Source organism: Carcharodon carcharias, chromosome 8 (assembly GCF_017639515.1).
Source record: "Carcharodon carcharias isolate sCarCar2 chromosome 8, sCarCar2.pri, whole genome shotgun sequence".
Taxonomy (NCBI): Eukaryota; Metazoa; Chordata; class Chondrichthyes; order Lamniformes; family Lamnidae; genus Carcharodon; species Carcharodon carcharias.
Genome location: NC_054474.1, coordinates 147,660,696 through 147,681,561, shown reverse-complemented (window position 1 = coordinate 147,681,561; position 20,866 = coordinate 147,660,696). Strand labels below are relative to the sequence as shown.

Genomic DNA, 20,866 nt, shown 5'->3' with positions numbered 1-20,866 from the left:
ACAGTGCTGCAATCCCTGTTCTGACCCTCTGATAGTGCTGCACTCCCTCAGTCCTGACCCTCTGACAGTGCAGCACTCCCTTAGTCCTGACTCTCCGACAGTGCAGCACTCCCTCAGTACTGACCCTCTGACAGTGCAACATTCTTTCAATTCTGCCCCTCCGACAGTGCAGTGCTCACTCAGTAATGACTCTCCAGCAGTGCAGTGCTGCCTCTGTACTGACCCTCTGACAGTGCAGCACTCCCTCAGTACTGACCCTCTGACAGTGCTGCACTCCCTCAGTACTGACCCTCTGACAGTACAGCACTCCCCCAGTACTGATCCTCTAACAGTGCAACATTCTTTCAATACTGACCCTCCAACAGTGCAACGTTCCATCAGCACACCCTTCTGACGTTGCAGCACTCCCTCAGTACAGTCCCTCCAGCAGTGCAGCCCTCCCTCAGTTCTGACCCTCAGACAGTGCAATATTCTTTTTATACTGCCCCTCCGACAGTGCAGTGCTCTCTCAGTAATGACCCTCCAGCAGTGCAGTGCTTCCTCAGTACTGACCCTCTGACAGTGCAGCACTCCCTCAGTACTGGCCCTCCGGCAGTGCAGACCTCCCTCAGTACTGATCTTCCAACAGTGCAGCACTCCCTCAGTACTGATCCTCCAAGAGTGAAGCACTCCCTTAGTGCTGACCCTCCGACAGTGCAGCACTCCCTCACTACTGACTCTCTGACAGTGCAACATTCTTTCAATACTGCCCTTCCAACAGTGCAGTACTCTCTCAGTAATGACCCTCCAGCAGTGCAGTGCTGCCTTGGTACTGACCCTCTGACAGTGCAGCACTCCCTCAGTACTGACCCTCTGACAATGCTGCACTCCCTCAGTACTAACCCTCCAACAGTGCAGCTCTTTTTCAGTACTGATCCTCCGACAATGCAGCATTCCCTTAGTTCTGACCCTCTGACAGTGCAACATTCTTTCAATACTGACCCTCCAACAGTGCAACGCTCCATCAGCACACCCCTCTGACGTTGCAGCACTCCCTCAGTACAGTCCCTCCAGCAGAGCAGCCCTCCCTCAGTTCTGACCCTCAGACAGTGCAACATTCTTTTTATACTGCCCCTCCGACAGTGCAGTGCTCTCTCAGTAATGACCCTCCAGCAGTGCAGTGCTTCCTCTGTACTGACCCTCTGACAGTGCAGCACTCCCTCTCTACTGACCCTCTGTTAGTGCTGCATTCCTGCTTCACTGAGAGTGTCAGCCTGGATTTTGTGCTTCTATCTCTGGAATAGGTCCATGAATCTAGTGTCCTTTGAGTCAGAGGTTTCCATTTTATTACTGAGCCATGGCTGATATATCAGATAATGCGCTTGTCTGGTGTCTTTGGATAGGCATGCAGGTATCTCCAGGAGGCAAGATAGTTGACGGGACAGGTGAAAAAAAAAATTTCAATGAGTTGAGTCCAAATAAAGTGCAGTTAGTTCTCTGCTTTCTCTGATTTGCACAGCACTTGTTTGCATGTTGTGTGGCGACTTTAACTTTTTGATTCTGGCTCTATTGCGGATCTCAAACGTTTCGAGTCTAAGCCTGCAACGATGAAATGTGCTGCCTTTTACCCCAGCTTTTCCCTCCTTTGCAAAAAGCAATTCCTATTTGGGGCAAGTGCTTTTACACAGGAAGAGTATTTAGTTTGATTGTTTTAACTCAATAAGAGTTACACAGGAAGAGTCCGCTTGGGATCTTTCTGGCTGCTGCAGCGCCTGCCCACCAGCAGGCCGGATCTGCACGGTGATTTTTATTTATTTATTTATTTGCTTCTCCGCCTCCTCGCTCTGAACTTTGCCAGGAGCTGCTGGGAGAGAGTGGGGCGGCTGCAGCAGGTAGCGAGCGAGCAAGGCCGCTCCCGGGGATCTGGCAACTGTCAATCACCCCGGGAGCTGTCAATCACCGCGGGAGCTGTCAATCATCCCGGGAACTGTCAATCATCCTGGGAGCTGTCAATCACCCCGGGCTCGCGCTGGGTTTTGGCGCCCGACCCGGCGGTTGTCCGGCGCTGGCCCGGCCGGCCTTCAACTCGAGGCTCTGGGCTTCGGGCCTGTCCTCAGCGGCCTGTCCTCAGCGGCCAGGCGCTCGCTTAATTGCTTCGCCTCCTTTCTTATTGCTAACCTCCGATGTGAGGCCAGAAGGCTGGGTGGGGGGGGGGTGTGGTGTTAATTAATCGGTGCCCCCGGTCTGAGGGTGCGGTACCGCCCGTCGGTTCCCCCACTCCCAGCCCGGGGATGAGGAGGCCCCGGTCGGGCCTCGGGTCTGAGGCGAACGGGCGGCCGCTGAGGGTAGGGCGGGTGACCGGAGGTCAGGGAGCGTCGTCAGGTTCGGCCACTGACCCTCTCCTTTCCCCCTCGGAGGCACTGACCATCACCAGGGTCTGGATTACATGGGCACTGACCACCAGGGTCTGGATATCATGGGCACTGACCATCACCAGGGTCTGGGTTACATGGGCACTGACCATCACCAGGGTCTGGGTACTATGGGCACTGACCATCACCGGGGTCTGGGTACTATGGGCACTGACCATCACCGGGGGCTGGGTACCATGGGCACTGACCATCACAAAGGTCTGGTTACCATGGACACTGACCACCAGGGTCTGGGTACTATGGGCACTGACCACCAGGGTCTGGGTTACATGGGCACTGACCACACGGCGCTCTGTCCGGCTCAAGTTTGAACAGCCTGTGTCAGTTGGCAGTGCAACTAAGTCAGACTTCATAGTCTGAGTCTTTGGTGTCTCAACCCCCAACCCCCACCCCCCAAAACCCCTGTACACAGAAGCTGAGGTCCAGGTGAACGCTGAGAGGCAACAATGCCAGTTGAAGATTGGGGAGCAACATCCTGTTGTAGCCCCAAATTTGGCCCATTTTCCTTGATCAGTCAACTTTGCAGTCTCCAGTTTGCTCTTGAATGGTTCCTGGGTTGAACTTCCACTCTTTCATCTGGGTGTTCCAGTTGTGCAGAGAACCTCCTGATATCCCTCCTAATCCTGCTTTTGAACTAACTTGCAATTCATTTAAAATCTGCAGAGATCTGGGAACGGGTCAGTAACACACCAGGGAAAGGGGAGAGTATTTAAGTGGTACTATTTGTAAAGTGAGCTTATCTCTCCTGTTTTGTTATTGAGCGAAAGGTCTTCTTTGTTTAGAACCAGTATTGACATCCAGCGTGTCTGCACTTTAAACTGATTCTATGAGATAACCGATTCAAATTACCAGCAGTTTAATTTTCAACAACAGCTTATGTTTATATAGCACCTTTATTGTAGTCAAATGGACCAAGGTAGTTCAAAGGAACGTTATCATTAAATTTGACACTGAGCCACATAAACACATATTAGGACTGATGACCAAACACTTGGTCATAGAGGTAGATTTTAAGAGCAACTTACGGGAGGAGAGATAGGGAGGTTTAGGGTGAAATTCCAGAGCTTAGGTCCCAGAGAATACTGCACTGTCGAGATGTCGTTTCTTGAGTGAGACATTAAACTAAAGCCCCTTCACCATCTAAGTTGGATGAAGAAAAGCAGGGAAGTTCCCTGTGGTGGCCTTGCTAATATTTATCCCTCAACCAACATCACTTAAAATATAATCAGGGTATTTATTCATTGTTCTTTGTAGAACCTTGCCATTAGCAAATTGTCTGCCATCTTTCCATCATTACAACAATTCAAAGGACCTTGATTGGCTGTAAAATGCTTTAGGGCCACCTGAGGTCATGAAAGATGCTATATAAATGCACATCTTTCTTTAGGGAACAAATGAGGCAGAGGCAGAAGACAAGCAAATTTCACTAAAAACACAAGCCCATGAGAATTTAAGTTGTACCAGTTTACTGATAGTTTTCCTGTGCTGTTTCATTTGCAGGATGTGAGTGGGGCTACAACACAGGTCACATGTCTGGGCCGTCACTTTCCTGCTATAATGTTCTTCATGAATTTGGCACCAGTCTCAGCAGTACAGACGGATTGGCATCCCTTTGGGGCATCCCAAAACTTCAGCCTCCCTGTGGCCTTCTCTGACTCCGGAGAGGAGTTCTCTGCTGTGAGAAATACCATCAATGTGAATGTGCAAATGATCATAGAAAACTTGCAAACCAATGACTTACCTTGTGCCATGAACAATGACCCCAGCAGTAACGCGCAGACAAACATAGCTGCAAAACGGCAGAGTGAGGGTGTGTTAGATGGGACCTCCATCAGAGTTTTAAAGGGGGCCGCTGTGGAGGACCTGAAGACTGGCTATCCACCCTGCACACTTGGCACAGAGGAATCCAGTTTGGGCCATTGCATCCTGGACTCGGACAGTGATGAGTCTGTTGACCGAGATATAGAAGAAGCAATTCAGGAATATTTGAAAAAGAAAACGGAAGATCCATCCTTGATATCGAAGTCTGTCCACGACACTAGCGTTCCCCCAGGGACACATGAAGCCATTGAAGACTCTGCTGCAGATGTCAGCAATGGCATTTCATGTGGACGAGAAGCGGTAGATCCAACCAAACTAGGACTTGACTTTGTGAATATTGTCGGCCTGGATGCTGCGGGATCCAGATGTTCTTCTCCCTCCAGTGTTAGCAGCAACGACTCTTTTGAACTGAGTATACAGGCAGAAATTGAAAGGTTCTTGCAAGACAAGCGGAATAAGGAGACCGGCAGCTCTAGCACCAGCGCCCCTAAGAGTGAGCTTGCTTCTGCGGGGAGGACAGAACATAAAGAAAATCTGGTGAAGGTGGGACAGAAGAAGAGGAAGAGATGCGTCAAGTCCAGCACAGGGAACCCAACTCACCTTGTCAAACAGTCAGTGATGAATACCAACTCTCAGGCTTGCAGCACTAAGTCCAGCCATTTTGGGGAACCTGGGACCGCCTGCAGACCTGAGCAAGGCAGTGAAGGGAATCCCAAAGGTAATAAAAAGTTGGCTAGCAGAAAGAAACCAAGAGCAAGGCATCGCTTTAAGGAACTTTACAAAAGCAGCAATGCCCAGTGGAGCCTCAATGCTGAATTTGCTGAGCCAAGGGCCAATCCCATTACTGCATGTGGAGAATTGTCTGATTCTAGCAGTGATGATGGGATTGAAGAAGCCATTCAACTTTACCAATTAGAACAGAAGAAAGGGAAAACCAAGGATGTTGCCTTCGTCCTTGGCTTGTTGTCTCACAAGCCCCCCAGCACTCAGAAAGGTGCTGATTCCTCTTCGTGTGCGAGGAGCATGGAGAAAGAAACACTGGAAGCAACTGTGAGCAAGAAGTGGATACACTGTGCCCCAAAGCCTGGAGAATTCTGTCCTCCAAATCTTTCTGATACTGACTCGAGTGATCAGTCCAGCAATGACTTTGTAACACAAAGTGAAAGAAATACCACGGACTCCAGGCTTGGTTGGAAAAAAAGATTTCAAGCTGAGACTTTGTCAGAATCTTCCCCAAAACGGGAAGGGCCCCTTGCGACCAAAGTGCAGCCATCTGCAGATAGCATTATAGATAGCACTGCTTCTGAAAGGGAAGAGCGAGCAGGCAAAGGCAAGGCAACCACTGAGTGCGCTGCTGTCTCCAAGCAAGTCATGTCTTCCTCGGACAGTGAAAACAGTTCTGCAGACAGCAGTGACAGCATTGAGAAAGAAATTCAGAATTACTTGGCTCTGAAGGCAAACCAAAGCAGTCAGAAATCGAACGGAGTCGGAGCTGTGAGTGAATTGAACAGGACCTTCCCCCAGGAATTGAAGGGAGAAGACAGTCTGAATGACTCTCCATCTTTGTTCTCTTCTTTGTCTTCGTCTTCATCTCGGACATCATTGTTGCAAAAAGGAAGGATGAAGAATAAAGTCAGCACTGATCATGAACTTGGAATGGAGAAGCTGCGAGAAAGTCAACCACCAGAGCTTAGTGGGGGACCTGTTGCACTGACTAACGATGGCACCATCACCTCTAAGATTAAACTTAAAGGTAGCTCATCGGCACAAGATATCTGGTACGGCAGGACTGTCAACCGAGATGAAGAGAAATTGTCTCCCATGGATTGGATTGGCGAGAAACTGTCCTGTGTTAAGCATGTCCATGATTCTTGGCAGACAGATGAGAAGAGTAGCTCACTGGACAGTGATGAGGATCTGGATACAGCTACAAAGGATCTCTTGAAAACCAGAAGGAAACTGGGGAAAAGATCAAGGGACGCGAAGAACTGGTGCAAGAAGCGAGTGCGATTTACAGGAGCAGAGGTCCTTACTTACTCTGAGCAAAGTGCAGGAATTGGTGACCAAACTTTCAGGGCTACTGGTGAAGGCCTCACTGCAAGCCATGGCCCCTTAAAAAGCTGTTTATCAAAAAGTAGCAAGGCAGCTTGTAGACGTTATTTAAATTTGAAGCGTAAAGGGAACAAGAAGGCAGGGGAGCAGTCAGAAAGTGAAAGCAGCAGCAAAATTTCTGGAATCGCAAAGCCTAAGATTGGTTTGTTGTGTGGTGCTCCATCCAGCACAGCTGAGGGGCTGACTTGGAAAAATGTGACCGCGGGTGACAGCAGTTCCCCAGACAGCGACGATGGGATTGAGCAAGAAATTCTGAGGTTTCTAGCTGAAAAGGCCAGAGTGAATAGCAGATTGGACAAGCTCACAAACAACCAAAACAAGGTGCAAGGATTTAACCAACAAGTGGAGGAAGGCAGATTGTCAGAAATGGCAGCTCAGGTCACAACACCATCTCCCCTTTCTCAGCAAGCTGAGGGATCTCACAACATTAATACAAAAGGACCACACCACCTGGCAGATGAACCTGCAGCTGGGTATTTGCAGAGAGATACAAAAAGGGCTGGCACTGAAAGCAAAACTGATGTTAAAGGGCAGGACCTGCTTCAGGACATTCATGGTACCTTCAGTGCACAGCGCCAGGCTGAACACAGACATGTTGCCAGAGAACCAGCAGCAGCTTCCAAAACTGAAAATAAAGCTGGGATCACTCAGGGGAGTTTGCAGGCTGGCAACACAGACTGTCCAGGGAAAGGAGCCAGTAATTGCCATTCTGGCTGGCACAGTGATATCCTTCAGGACAAAGAGTTTAATACTACCCCAGAGAACTGCATCACCCAGAACATTCAGGATAAATGGACAGCTCTTGCTTTAGAAACAACACAACCCTTGGTTCAGAAGCAAAGTGTGCAAAACCTCGACCCCAGATTGTGGGGTGCAGGACAGCATCAACCGAAAGCAGACCAAATCAGATCTTCTGAGAAAACTATAAACAAATTGTGGGGTGTCTTCCAGACCAACCCTCTCGATGACACTGTGTCAGTAGCCAGGGGAAAAGGAACCTGCAGAGAATATTTCAGAGACAACCAGTCAGACATAGGATGCTGTACAGACCAAATCTCGCAAGCTGTAGTTAACACTCACTCATGTCTAGACTGGGCAGATAGTGCTAAACTAAAGTCTGAGGAGGGTAAAAATCCAGGCCAACCTTTAGGAACTCTGATGCCATCATTAAGTCTTGGTGCTCATTCCAGTAAGGCAAGTAGGCTGCATTGCGCGGCAAGGCATGAACAAAGTGACCATAATTATCAGAGTGAAATGAGGAATGAGGTGAGGGAGCAGAGTGAAGCTGTACTCAGAGACTCTGACTGTGTGACCCAGCATCTGTTTGAAGTGACAGGACCAACCAGCTGTTTGCCAGTTGCTGCACCTATCATAGCCTCAACCCACAAGGAAACCAGGATAGAGCAGAGAGACCACAGTGTAGGTGCAGAGACCGCTACAGAAACACTGATTGCTGAGGGAGCTTCTGATGGGGAGGTTATCAGTCAGTGCACGAGTAGAGAGGGTGGTGAAACTCTCCCGGCCGCTCAGCAGCAGCCACAGAGCCAGGCTTTGTCAGGATGTAAGATTGAGGAGCAAAACGACAGGGCCACAAGAACAGAGGAGGCAACAGAAGGGAAAGCTCCCAAAGCCTTTTACGACAAAGCTAGTGATCATTCAGGTGGCGACAGTAGAGTGGACACTGACAGGTCAGGACTGCAGAGACAGGGTGCTGAGTCGTAAGTATGTTGGTACAGTAGCTTATCTCTGAATTATTTACGCTGCAGTCACCATGTTCAGTATAGATTCCATTGATGGGGGAGGAAGTTTATCCAGGTAAACCTCTGGATTTAATCAATGTTGTTGTAAGTAGATCCTTCTATTCAAAACAATTAGATTGATTACAAACACAGATCTTTTGTTTAAACTAGTTTCTTGCCAGAGCTAAACCTTCCCCCCCACCCCTCCACCTTTAAATCCAGTTGCAGTGCATTTCCCTGGGAAGGCAGAGTTCTGTCCAGCTCTCAGGTCGATCTCTGAATTTGCGCCTCCCCCTCCCCTCCCCTACCCCATGGACACATTCCAGTTATTCAGTCTATTGCAGGACACACTATGGTTCCGTTCAATGACCTTACCCAAGCAGCCTGGCATGAGTTCAGCACATCCTAAAGATCAAGAAGTTGTTCTGGGATCTATTCCTGGTCTTTGCTGAGATATCTGATCAGAGCCAGGGATACACCGATCAGCTTCAGCATCACTGAGGGTATCAGAGGGAGAAAATGAGCCACGGCCACTGCTCCTGCTGCACTTGTTGCTGGCTCCTGTGATTGAGTAGCACCCACTGTGGGCTCACACATGAATGACAGCCAGACGGGCAAGATTCTGGTAAGCAGCTGTGACAGCGATAATTGAAAGCCTAGACAAGGAGAAAAGATTGATACAGGGGGTGTAGAAATAAAACCTTCCTTTGAGATGACAATAGGTGAATATACATTGAACAGAAATTAAGCCCTGAATTCTTTAAACTCACTTGCACATAGGTAACCAACACTAAATTTTGTGTTCAAGCTTTCTTTTTAAGTCTGTCTGTCTGACAAGGCCGTGAATAGATGGCGCTTCAATTTGAAACTAACAGCATGTGACTCAGGACCCTGTGAGGTTGGGTGTAAGGGCCTGTATGACAGACCATCACAAGGGGCATTTATTTGTGTGTGTGTGTGCATATGTACATGTGTGCATATGTATGTATGTATGTGTGTGTTTGCAAGTCTCAGAGACATGCAAACACACACATACATACAAATGTGTTTCTGCGCGTGTGTCTCTGTGTGTCTTTTTGTGTGGGTGTGTGTGTGTCTCCGGGTCTGTGTGTGTGTGTGTGACTGTGTGGGTGTATGTATGTCTGTGTGCGTGTGTGTCTCTGGAGTATGTGTCTGTGTGACTGCAGGTATGTGTGTGGGTGGCTGTGTGTGTGAGTGTGTGACTGTGGGTGGGTGTGTGACTATGTGTGGGTGACTGGGTGTCTGTGTGACTGTGTGTGTGTATCTGACTGTGTGGGTGCCTGACTGTGTGGGTGACTGGGTGTCTGTGTGACTGTGTGTGTGTATCTGTGTGAGTGGGTGTGTGACTGGTGTTAAAAGGGCTGTGTGTGACTGTGTGCATGTGTGTCTCTGTGTGTGCGTGCATTTGGGTCTGTGTGCATAGGTGTCTGTGTATGTGTGTGTGACTGGATTTGGAATATCGATGCTTTGAAATCAGACATTTCTTTTTTCTATTTCGGGCGCCGAGCACTCCCAGGTCAGGTACAGCATAAGCAGACACAGAGTAAAGATCCATCTGCTCTCCTCCCAACAATGTGCCTTAATCCCCCAAGTTCCCCTCGCTCCGCTACACAAAAGGGCGATATCTTCCTGTTTCCGATGCTCCAGCCATCTTTTGTAGATTCTCAGGACTGAGATTGCTGATTCTTGTGCCAGATTGTGGGCAGTCATTGCCTCAAATTTATCTGACCAGCAACAGAGGGTGGCTGACTTGCACCCCATCAGTCTGGACCTGAATCTCTGTCCCAGAGCTGAAAGAGAGTGTTGCCATTCGCATTCTACTCTTTCTTCCATGTGGATTGCAATAAGATTGGGGTGAACATTCTCATAGAATTATAATTTGGACCATGGATTCTCATCCAGTTATTAAAGATGGAGCCCTGTGGGCTTTGATCATTTTTATCCCCAGTTACCAGTCTGTTATATTGGACATGAGTTTTTAAGGAATTTGATCTCTAGCAGAGGCCTGTAAGATTGGGTCTCCTTTACATTGAGCCACTCAGCAATGTCAGCATTGGCAAGCAGTGCTGGGATTCTGGAGTTGCTTCATTGAAAAAAGCAGGGACCGCAAATTAACATTGACCTAGGTGACAATCGGCATTTGGCCAACTGCAGGAACCCACATTAGCACAAGTATGTTCTCTGTGGGAAGGTCAAGATTTGACTTTTAAAAGTTACTCAGAGTTATCCAATAGGCAGCCGAGAAACCAAAAAAAAAAAAATCCTCTTTCTATCCTTAGTTTTCATTGACTGAGCAAATCTCAGGCAAGGGTGGGCAGCGCTTGGGACCACTGCAGTTTGCCTTAGGGAAGGAGGGGGGAATATCTGAACACTATTCAATGATGTACTTGCTGGCATTGACTGAGGGCAAGATTGCATAATCAAACAGCCTGCCATTACTCATTGCATAAAATAGGATGAGGTATTCTAGGGGCAACCAACGCATGTAGAAAAGTACTTCAGGAAGGGAGGGGAGAGGAGTAAAGCAAATTTTGATTTTACATATAAGTAACATTGGCTTCTGGCTCACAATATATATACCTAGGCAAACACGCACGGGAAACAACTCTGACTTTTCTCCGTATTTTGAAATGTGAAATCTGTACAGGCGGTTGATACTTTTAAAAGTATAGGATGGCATTGAATTTAATGAGAGTTTCTTAATTCCTTAGCTCCTTATATATGTGAAGTCTGACATTTAATTTTGCAAAACCGCAGTGAGCAATCCCAAAATTGGGTTTAAATCTGTGGGTCCCAGATCTGCCCTCTGATTATGTATATTCTGTCGCAGTGTTGTCACTAGGATTTCAGTGAGGAAAAATAATAAGTCACACTTGCATTAAAAAAACACCTCCCCATGTCAGAATGTGTGAAAGTGCTTTTTGCGGTGGATTCTGTAAAATGTGTGGACCAGCCTGAGACATTGAGTATGTGGAAGGTTTGTGCTGTGCTGTGTCAATCCAAGTGGTCGATAGGGACCCAGCAGCACAACTCTAATTGATTGATTCTATTTTTCCTCAGTTCTGATGAAGAGTCATACGGACTCGAAACCTTAACTGTGTTCCTCTCCGCAGATGCTGTCAGACCTGCTGAGTTTTTCCAGCTATTTTTATTTTTGTTTCAGATTTCCAGCATCTGCAGTATTTTGCTTTTATCTAATTGATTGAGCCTGGAGAAAGTATTTTGTGGTTTGCTTTCTGGGTAGTGATTTTCAAACCTTTCTTTGTGAAATATCTCCACTGAAACTATTAAGATACATCTAGGGAGCCTTCTCCACCACCCAGTGCCCCCACCCCCCAGAAATACCACCCCATTCCCCAGAACCCCCTGACCAAATTTGTAATAGAAGGTGACAGCTACACCTTGCATGAGCGCGTTATCATTTTCCATCAGTGTGCAGCAATACAAGTAAGTGAACAAATGCAAAGAAGTACAGAGATGTGGTGACAGACAGATAGACAGAAAATGTGATAATCTCACAGACTTCCTGGGCCCCCACCCTAACCTCATTGATCCAGTTTGATGACATTTGAACTGGGATGAAATGCAGGTGGTTATAGTACAGTTGCTGGTGTTGAGGATGAAGAACACTATTACAAGAACCGTACCACAATGCTAGTATTGTTTTAAGTGGGATTATCTTCCCCATCATTGATCACTCTGATTAAACCTGATGACAGCACTGATACAGCAAATTCTTTAGAAGAACTATTGTTTCTATCTTCTGTTTTTAGTGTATATGTTGCCAAATAGTTTTGCTGTTTTGAGAAATTTCTTTGTGATGTTGAAATTGCTCCTCTGTTTTTGCCTGAGGTGTATATTGATGCACATACTTTTTAACAAATTTGTGAAAATTATTTAAATTATACAGTTCCACATCTTCATGGCATTTATCTAATAAATAGCACGGATCGGGGTTTGTGATGTTGGTTGTTTTTTTGTCGATGAGGACAGATCTCTTTCTCTCTCTCTTTCACCCACACTTCCCCTCATTCTCCCTCTCCCTCCCTCTTTCTCTGCAGGCCCCCACCTGCTGTCTCTGTGAAGATGTGAGGATTTCCTGTCTGCTATGTCTAGTATGTTCATCATAGTTATAGTTTGCAAAATACATTTTCCCCTTCTCTTTTACGACCTGCCTTGTAACCAGCCACTGACAAAGAACCCCACTTTGAATATTGGAGTCCAGTCCAGTTCTGGTCAGATCCACCTTGAGTCCTGAGCCCAGTTCAGATCAGACGGCAAGACTGTAACTAAGCCCAATACTGTAACTGCTGGGTGTTTGTGATATCTGAGCAACTTCCTGTGTATTGGATTAATAGTAAGTGGGTGCTGGACTGCAGAGGCGCCAACCAGTCAGCAGGGAAAGTGTTACGATCCCTGTAAAGAACGATAACTTTTAAAAAGAAACTCACTTCCAGTGAATGACTGAAAGGATCACACAAGATTTCAAGTTTTAAGACTTTTACTGTACCACACAAACTAAAAACATTAACTAAATACTAATTCAAAGGTTACATAAAACAACAGAAAAGATCCTTCTTTTAATAATTAAAGCAACCAAAAATCTCCTTCCAAGATAACACTTTACTCTGTCCCTTAAGTGGACACTTCATTCTCCAGGAACCAATCCACGGTGATTCTTAGCTCCCAATGCCTTACTTCCTTTTCCAGCTGGATAACTTCTAACCCGCAAACTGACTTTCACACTGAGGGTTACCCTGGAGATCCCTCCCTCTAGCCGAAATTAGGCAAACGTTCTAGCTTCGTTTAAACCCTCACAACCTTGGTCTCTTCAGCCCGAGCACAATCTCCCACCTGCTTTTTTGGTGAACAACAGAGACTTTATCTCTCGGCTCTCTCTATTTCTCAGGTTCTCGCAGACTGACCTGTCTGTGAGATTCAGGGATATTTTTAGGAAAGCCTGTAACCTGATCCTACAATGGCTTCCTATGGACTCTTTCCTCTCTCAAAGCCCATCTCCATGGCAACATGAATCACTTGGGCCTTGTATTGAGATAGAACTGCTAATTAACTATCCACTAGACCCCGAACTTCATTCTACCTTAGAATTAGATAGACAGTTTAAAATATGATCGTTTACAAAATGTGACGTTCCTAACATCTCCCTGGGGCTTGGAGAAGTACAGGCTATCCACTGTCAGCACATCCGCTGTGGCCATTGTTTACAGGCATAAATATCTCCTACTTTGTTCTTAGTAAGACAACCTGGGCCCCCTCCTTCTTTAATCTTTAACAACCAAGCCACCCAGGCCTCTTGTCAGCAGAATGCAGAACAGATCACATGACCCCTTCATTCCTCCATTTTACTCTAAATTAAAGACACAGTCCCAAAACAAAACAATCTTATAAAACCTCACATTTCTAACAATAATACCAAATATATTGAGGATAGTGCAGTAATCCACTTTTAAATGCTATTCCTGTTTTTGCTGGGAGGATGCTCCCCCATCAATCTGCCAGCTATCCTAATACCAGCTGCCTCTTCCTATCTACCTCTCCTTTACTGAGTTCCAAGCCAGGAAGGATAAATCAGAAGCAAAGCCCAATTACAAGCCATTATTTCCAGGACTGTCACTGACCTCATCTCCTCTGGGGATCTTCCTCCCACAGCTTCCAACCTGATAGTCGCCCAACCTCGGACGGCCCGCTTCTACCTCCTACCCAAAATCCACAAACAGAGCTGTCCCGGTAGACCGATCGTGTCAGCTTGCTCCTGCCCCACGGAACTCATTTCTCGTTATCTTGACTCCCTTCTCTCTCCCCTTGTCCAGTCCCTTCCCAACTACATCTGTGATTCCTCTGACACCTTACGTCACATCAACAATTTCCAGTTCCCTGGCTCCAACCGCTTCCTTTTCACCATGGACGTCCAATCCCTCTACACCTCCATCCCCCACCAGGATGGTCTGAGGGCCCTTAGCTTCTTCCTCGAACAGAGGCCCGAACAATCCCCATCCACCACTACTCTCCTCCGTCAGGCTGAACTTGTTCTCACACTGAACAATTTCTCCTTCAACTCCTCTCACTTCCTCCAAATAAAAGGTGTGGCTATGGGTACCCGCATGGGCCCCAGCTATGCCTGTCTCTTTATGGGGTATGTGGAACATTCCTTGTTCCAGTCCTACTCCAGCCCCCTTCCACAACTCTTTCTCCGGTATATCGATGATTACTTCGGTGCTGCTTCATGCTCTCGTCGGGACTTGGAAAAATTTATTAATTTTGCTTCCAATCTCCACCCCTCCATCATTTTCACGTGGTCCATCTCTGACACTTCCCTTCCCTTCCTTGACCTCTCTGTCTCAATCTCTGGTGATAGACTGTCCACCAATATCCATTACAAGCCTACCGATTCCCACAGCTACCTCGACTACAGCTCCTCACACCCCGCTTCCTGTAAGGACTCCATCCCATTCTCTCAGTTCCTTCGGCGCATCTGTTCCGATGATGCTACCTTCAAAAACAGTTCCTCTGACATGTCCTCCTTCTTCCTTAACCGAGGTTTTCCACCCACGGTCGTTGACAGGGCCCTCAACCGTGTCCGGCCCATCTCCCGCGCATCCGCCCTCACGCATTCTCCTCCCTCCCAGAAACATGATAGGGTCCCCCTTGTCCTCACTTATTACCCCACCAGCCTCCGCATTCAAAGGATCATCCTCCGCCATTTCCGCCAACTCCAGCATGATGCCACCACCAAACACATCTTCCCTTCACCCCGCCTATCGGCATTCCGTAGGGATCGTTCCCTCCGGGACACCCTGGTCCACTCCTCCATCACCCCCTACTCCTCAACCCCCACCTATGGCACCTCCCCATGCCCACACAAAAGATGTAACACCTGCCCCTTCACTTCCTCTCTCCTCACCATCCAAGGGCCCAAACTCTCCTTTCAAGTGAAGCAGCATTTCACTTGCATTTCCCCCAACTTAGTCTACTATATTCGTTGCTCCCAATGTGGTCTCTACACTGGAGAGACCAAACATAAACTGGGCGACCGCTTTGCAGAACACCTGTGGTCTGTCCGCAAGAATGACCCAAACCTCCCTGTTGCTTGCCATTTTAACACTCCACCCTGCTTTCTTGCCCACATGTCTGTCCTTGGCCTGCTGCATTGTTCCAGTGAAGCCCAACGCAAACTGGAGGAACAGCATCTCATCTTCCGACTAGGCACTTTACAGCCTTCCGGACTGAATATTGAATTCAACAACTTTAGGTCTTGAGCTCCCTCCTCCATCCGCACCCCCTTTCTGTTTCTTCCCCCTTCCTTCTGTTTTTTTCCAATAATTTATATAGATTTTTCTTTTCCCACCTATTTCCATTATTTTTAAATCTTTTATGCCCCCCACCCCCACTAGAGCTATACCTTGAGTGCCCTACCATCCATTCTTAATTAGCACATTCGTTTAGATAATCTCACCAACTTCAACACCTCTGTGTTCTTTTGTCTGTGACATCTTTTGATGATCTGCTCCTATCACTGCTTGCTTGTCCCTACAACAACAACCCCCCCCTCCACTTCTCTCCCCTCCCCCCCCCCCCCCAACCTTAAACCAGCTTATATTTCACCCCTCTCCTTGTAAAGAAAAATCAGTTCTGTTGAAGGGTCATGAGGACTCGAAACGTCAACTCTTTTCTTCTCCGCCGATGCTGCCAGACCTGCTGAGTTTTTCCGGGTAATTCTGTTTTTGTTCTGGATTTCCAGCATCCGCAGTTTTTTGTTTTTATCTTTGAGTAGAATTGCACCTTGCTGTAGAAGGAGGTGTCAATTCCAAATCTTTATCCCCATGACTCAATATTTGCACTGCTGGCCTGTACCAACCTCTGAATCAATCTCCAGTCCCACCAACAACCAACCAGCCACAGACAAGGTGCGTGGATAAAAACTGAAAGATCAAATCAGAGGATTGCAGAAAAGTGGGAACACACAGTTGCTGTGAGCAGATGTGATTTCCTGAAACAAATACCACCACCTTAACAAATGTAAACTTGTATAAATATGGTGTAAGAGTGGGCATGGTCTTATCAGTTTATGTAAGACAGTATATAATTTGCTTTTATTGTGCCTACCACAGATCGGTCTGTTCATGCTCTCCTAATGATTTACTAAATAAAGACATCACCTGGTGTGGTACTGAGTCCTACAGAGCAAGGTCAGTTCCAGCACTGCGAACAGTAGCTAATTACAGGTCAGATATTAAAGTTAGCTTCAGTTCTCACCACAGGCTCACAGCTTGCCTCTGTTTAATATCCGTATTTCACTACAGTGCCCAGGAAAACCAAACAACTGAAGCAATCCTAATTGAGGGTTTTGTCTTTTGTGTTTTTAACCTCTGAGGCTTGAGAATTAGATAAACATCGTAACCTCAAATTGCTGGGTTTGGTGCTCTCTTCACATTGCACACTTTGTGAATATAATTCAATTGTTGTGATGGACAGCGCATCAATTGTTGACCAGGCCTTGCTATGGGCAAAGCCTCAACTTGCATTGGTCTGTTCCCCTAACATCATCTGGGCACCTTCTGCTGCTGTGCTGAAATTGTTGATAGCCATTTGTTACCAGGGCAGTGAAGGTTCATCTCAGTGAGTGAACTTACAGCCCGCAGTCTCACGTATAGATAAATAGACAAGACGCCAACATCAGAGCTCAAAATAGCAGCAGCTAATTCATGTTGTTTGTTGTATTTATGTTAAACTGCATTGCTGACACCAGGCCTGACTTTGGCAGTGAAAATGGGATATAACTAAGATTAAACTAATGCTTTAGAGCATCACCCAGCTTTTCCTCTACATCAGTGGAAGTGAATGTTTGCAAACTAATTGTGCTGCAGGTTGCCACATCTTCAATTCCAAATCTTCATCCCCATGACACAATATTTGCACTGCTAGCCTGTACCAACCTCTGAATCAATCTCCAGTCCCACCAACAACCAACCAGCCACAGACAAGGTGCGAGGACAAAAACTGAAAGATGTGATCAAATCAGTGGATTGCAGCAAAGTGGGAACACACAGTTGCTGTGAGCAGATGTGATTTCCTGAAATTTATTTATTCCTTCTTGGGCTGGGGGCATCGCTGGCAAGTCCAGCATTTATTGCCCATCCCCAGTTGTCCCTTGAGAAGGCATTGGTGAGCCACTTACTTGAACTGCTACAGTCCATGTGATGTAGGTACATGCACAGTGCTGCTAGGTCATGGCTGATCTGTCCTTAACTCCATTTACCCACCTTTGATCCATATCCTTTAATACATTTACCCACCAATCCAAAAATCATCCATATATCCCTGCTTTACAATAGTAATTACAGAGGGAACTTTAACCTATAAACAACCTCAAGTCTCCCAGTTCTGGCTTTAACTGAGGTGGAAGGTGGGCAAGCGAACATCCCACCTAATTGTCATTCAGTCTTTCAACCTTTCACATCTGTCGTGGGAAGTTATTAGAATTGATCATTAAGGAGGTTATAGCTGGGCACTCAGAAGAGCTCAAAGCAATAGGGAAGAGTCAGCATGGTTTTGTGAAAGGAAAATCATGTTTAACCAATTTATTGGAGTTTTTTGAAGGGATAACGTGTGCAGTGGATAAAGAGCAGCCTATGGACATACTGTACTTGGATTTCCGGAAGGCATTTGATAAGGTGCCACATTAAGGAAAATAAAAGCGCATGGTGTAGTGGGTAACATATTAGCACGGATAGAAGATTGGCTGGCTGTCAGAAAGCAGAGAGTATGCATAAATGGGTCTTTTTCGGATTGGCAGGATGTGATGAGTGGAGTCCCACAGGGGTCTGTGCTGGGGCCTCCATGTTTTACAATTTACATCATTGACCTAGATGAGGGGAGGATGGCATGGTAGCTAAATTTGCAAAGGACACAAAGCAAGGTAGGAAAGTGTGTTGTGAAGAGGACATGAGGAGGTTGCAGATGGATATAGATAGGTTGAGTGAATGGGCAAAGATCTGGCAAATGGAGTTTAATGTGGGAAAATGTGAAGCTGTTCACTTTGGCAGGAAGAACAAAAGAGCAGAGTATTACTTAAATGGAGAATGGCTGCATAATTCTGAGGTGCAGAGGGATCTAGGTGTTCTAGTACATGAGTCACAAAAAGTTAGTATGCAGATACAGCAAGTAATTAAGAAGGCTAATGGAACGCTTTCCTTTATTACAAGAGGAATTGAACATAAAAGTAAGGATGTTATGCTTACTTATACAGGGCATTGGTGAGACCACATCTCAAATACTGTGTGCAGTTTTGGTCTCCTTATTTAAGAAAGGATGTAAATGCATTGGAGGCGGTTCAGGGGAGGTTTACTAGATTGATACCTAGAATGAGTAGATTGTCTTATGAGGAAAGGTTGGACAGACTGGGCTTGTTTCCACTGGAGTTTAGAAGAGTGAGGGGTGATATGATTGAAGTATATAAGATCCTGAACGGCTTTGACAAGGTAAACGTGGAAAGGATGTTTCCTCTTGTGAGTGAGTCCAGAACTAGGGGGGCACTGTTTTAAGATTAGGGGTCACCCTTTTCGGACAGAGATAAGGAGAAATTTTTTCTCTCAGAGGGTTGTGCAACTTTGGAATTCTCTGCCTCAGAAGGTGGTGGAGGCGGGGTCATTGACTATTTTTAAGGCAGAGATAGATAGAGTCTTGTTAGGAAAGGGAATCAAAGGTTATCGGGGTTTGATAGGAATGTGGAAATCGAAACACAGGAAGATCGGCCATGATATTATTGAATGGTGGTGCAGGTCCGAGGGGCCGAATGGTCTGCTCCTGTTCCTTTTTCTTATGTTCTTAACCTTAACTGCTGTCAGCCAGGTTTCCCAAGCATAGTGAAACCCAACAGCTCCATCAAGATGAGGAGCTGGCTGATTCAAGAGGTGAGTGCCTTTATACCTACCTCCTGGATCCAGGTGCCAGCCGGAGGAGCCTCCACAATCGGCCATGCCTCGACTGACCTCTCCAATTCGCTCCGTCCAGGATAGAGCAGTCCCCTGCAATCAATCCCCTTCCCCACCCCAAAGAGCCCCCTCTTCCCTTCCAAATCAACACAGACTAAAAATTAAAACGGAGCCTCCTTTGCCTGTATGGCTTAACTATTGAATAGAACCCCTCACTGGACTACCAGGGGAGACCTGAGCAGGGAAGGAATTGAAGGAAACTATTGTCCCGATAATTTTACAGTTTTAAACTCTCTAAGCAATCTCCTGACCCTCAATTGTATTTTGCACCAACTCACCTTCCTTCACCAGTGCTTTAAAATTCTTTATAAAAACAGAATTACCTGGAAAAACTCAGCAGGTCTGGCAGCATCGGCGGAGAAGAAAAGAGTTGACGTTTCGAGTCCTCATGACCCTTCGACAGAACTTGAGTTCGAGTCCAAGAAAGAGTTGAAATATAAGCTGGTTTAAGGTGTGTGGGGGGGCGGAGAGAGAGAGAGAGAGAGGTGGAGGGTGTTGGTGTGGTTGTAGGGACAAACAAGCAGTGATAGAAGCAGATCATCAAAAGATGTCACCAACAATAGAACAAAAGAACACATAGGTGTTAAAGTTGGTGATATTATCTAAACGAATGTGCTAATTGAGAATGGATGGTAGGGCATTCAAGGTATAGCTCTAGTGGGGGTGGGAAGAGCATAAAAGATTTTAAAATATTTAAAAATAATGGAAATAGGTGGGAAAAGAAAAATCTATATAATTTATTGGAAAAAAACAAAAGGAAGGGGGAAGCAGAAAGGGGGTGGGGATGGGGGAGGGAGCTCAAGACCTGAAGTTGTTGAATTCAATATTCAGTCCGGAAGGCTGTAAAGTGCCTAGTCGGAAGATGAGGTGTTGTTCCTTCTGTTTGCGTTGGGCTTCACTGGAACAATGCAGCAAGCCAAGGACAGACATGTGGGCAAGAGAGCAGGGTGGAGTGTTAAAATGGCAAGCGCCAGGGGGGTTTGGGTCATTCTTGCGGACAGACCGCAGGTGTTCTGCAAAGCAGTCACCCAGTTTACGTTTGGTCTCTCCAGTGTAGAGGAGACCACATTGGGAGCAACGAATATAGTAGACTAATTTGGAGGAAATGCAAGTGAAATGCTGCTTCACTTGAAAGGAGTGTTTGGGCCCTTGGACGGTGAGGAGAGAGGAAGTGAAGAGGCAGGTGTTGCATCTTTTGCGTGGGCATGGGGTGGTGCCATAGGATGGGGTTGAGGAGTAGGGGGTGATGGAGGAGTGGACCAGGGTGTCCCGGAGGGAGCGATCCCTACGGAATGCCGATAGGCGGGGTGAAGGGAAGATGTGTTTGGTGGTGGCATCGTGCTGGAGTTGGCGGAAATGGCGGAGGATGATCCTTTGAATGCGGAGGCTGGTGGGGTGATAAGTGAGGACAAGGGGGACCCTATCATGTTTCTGGGAAGGAGGAGAAGGCGTGAGGGCAGATGCACGGGAGATGGGCCGGACACGGTTGAGGGCCCTGTCAACGACCGTGGGTGGAAAACCTTGGTTAAGGAAGAAGGAGGACATGTCAGAGGAACTGTTTTTGAAGGTAGCATCATCGGAACAGATGCGACGGAGGCGAAGGAACTGAGAGAATGGGATGGAGTCCTTACAGGGAGTGGGGTGTGAGGAGCTGTAGTCGAGGTAGCTGTGGGAGTCGGTTGGTTTGTAATGGATATTGGTGGACAGTCTATCACCAGAGATTGAGACAGAGAGGTCAAGGAAGGGAAGG

General features: G+C 46.8%; 1 protein-coding gene across 8 annotated transcripts in view; it reads left to right on the top strand.

Moving 5' to 3' along the window:
- Positions 1 to 1,360: 1,360 nt before the first annotated feature.
- The window catches only part of ppp1r26 (protein phosphatase 1, regulatory subunit 26), a 41,275-nt gene continuing 21,769 nt past the window's right edge, over positions 1,361 to 20,866 (top strand). For 2 of the 8 annotated variants that reach the window (XR_005943803.1, XR_005943802.1), the window contains exons 1-2: positions 3,100 to 7,538; positions 16,234 to 16,311. Coding sequence is in view for 6 of the 8 variants with exons in the window: in XM_041193684.1 (XP_041049618.1) it covers positions 3,969 to 8,066 (4,098 nt within the window). In the remaining 2 variants the exon portion in view is untranslated. The other 6 variants (XM_041193684.1, XM_041193681.1, XM_041193679.1 and 3 more) reach the window with 6 other exon arrangements.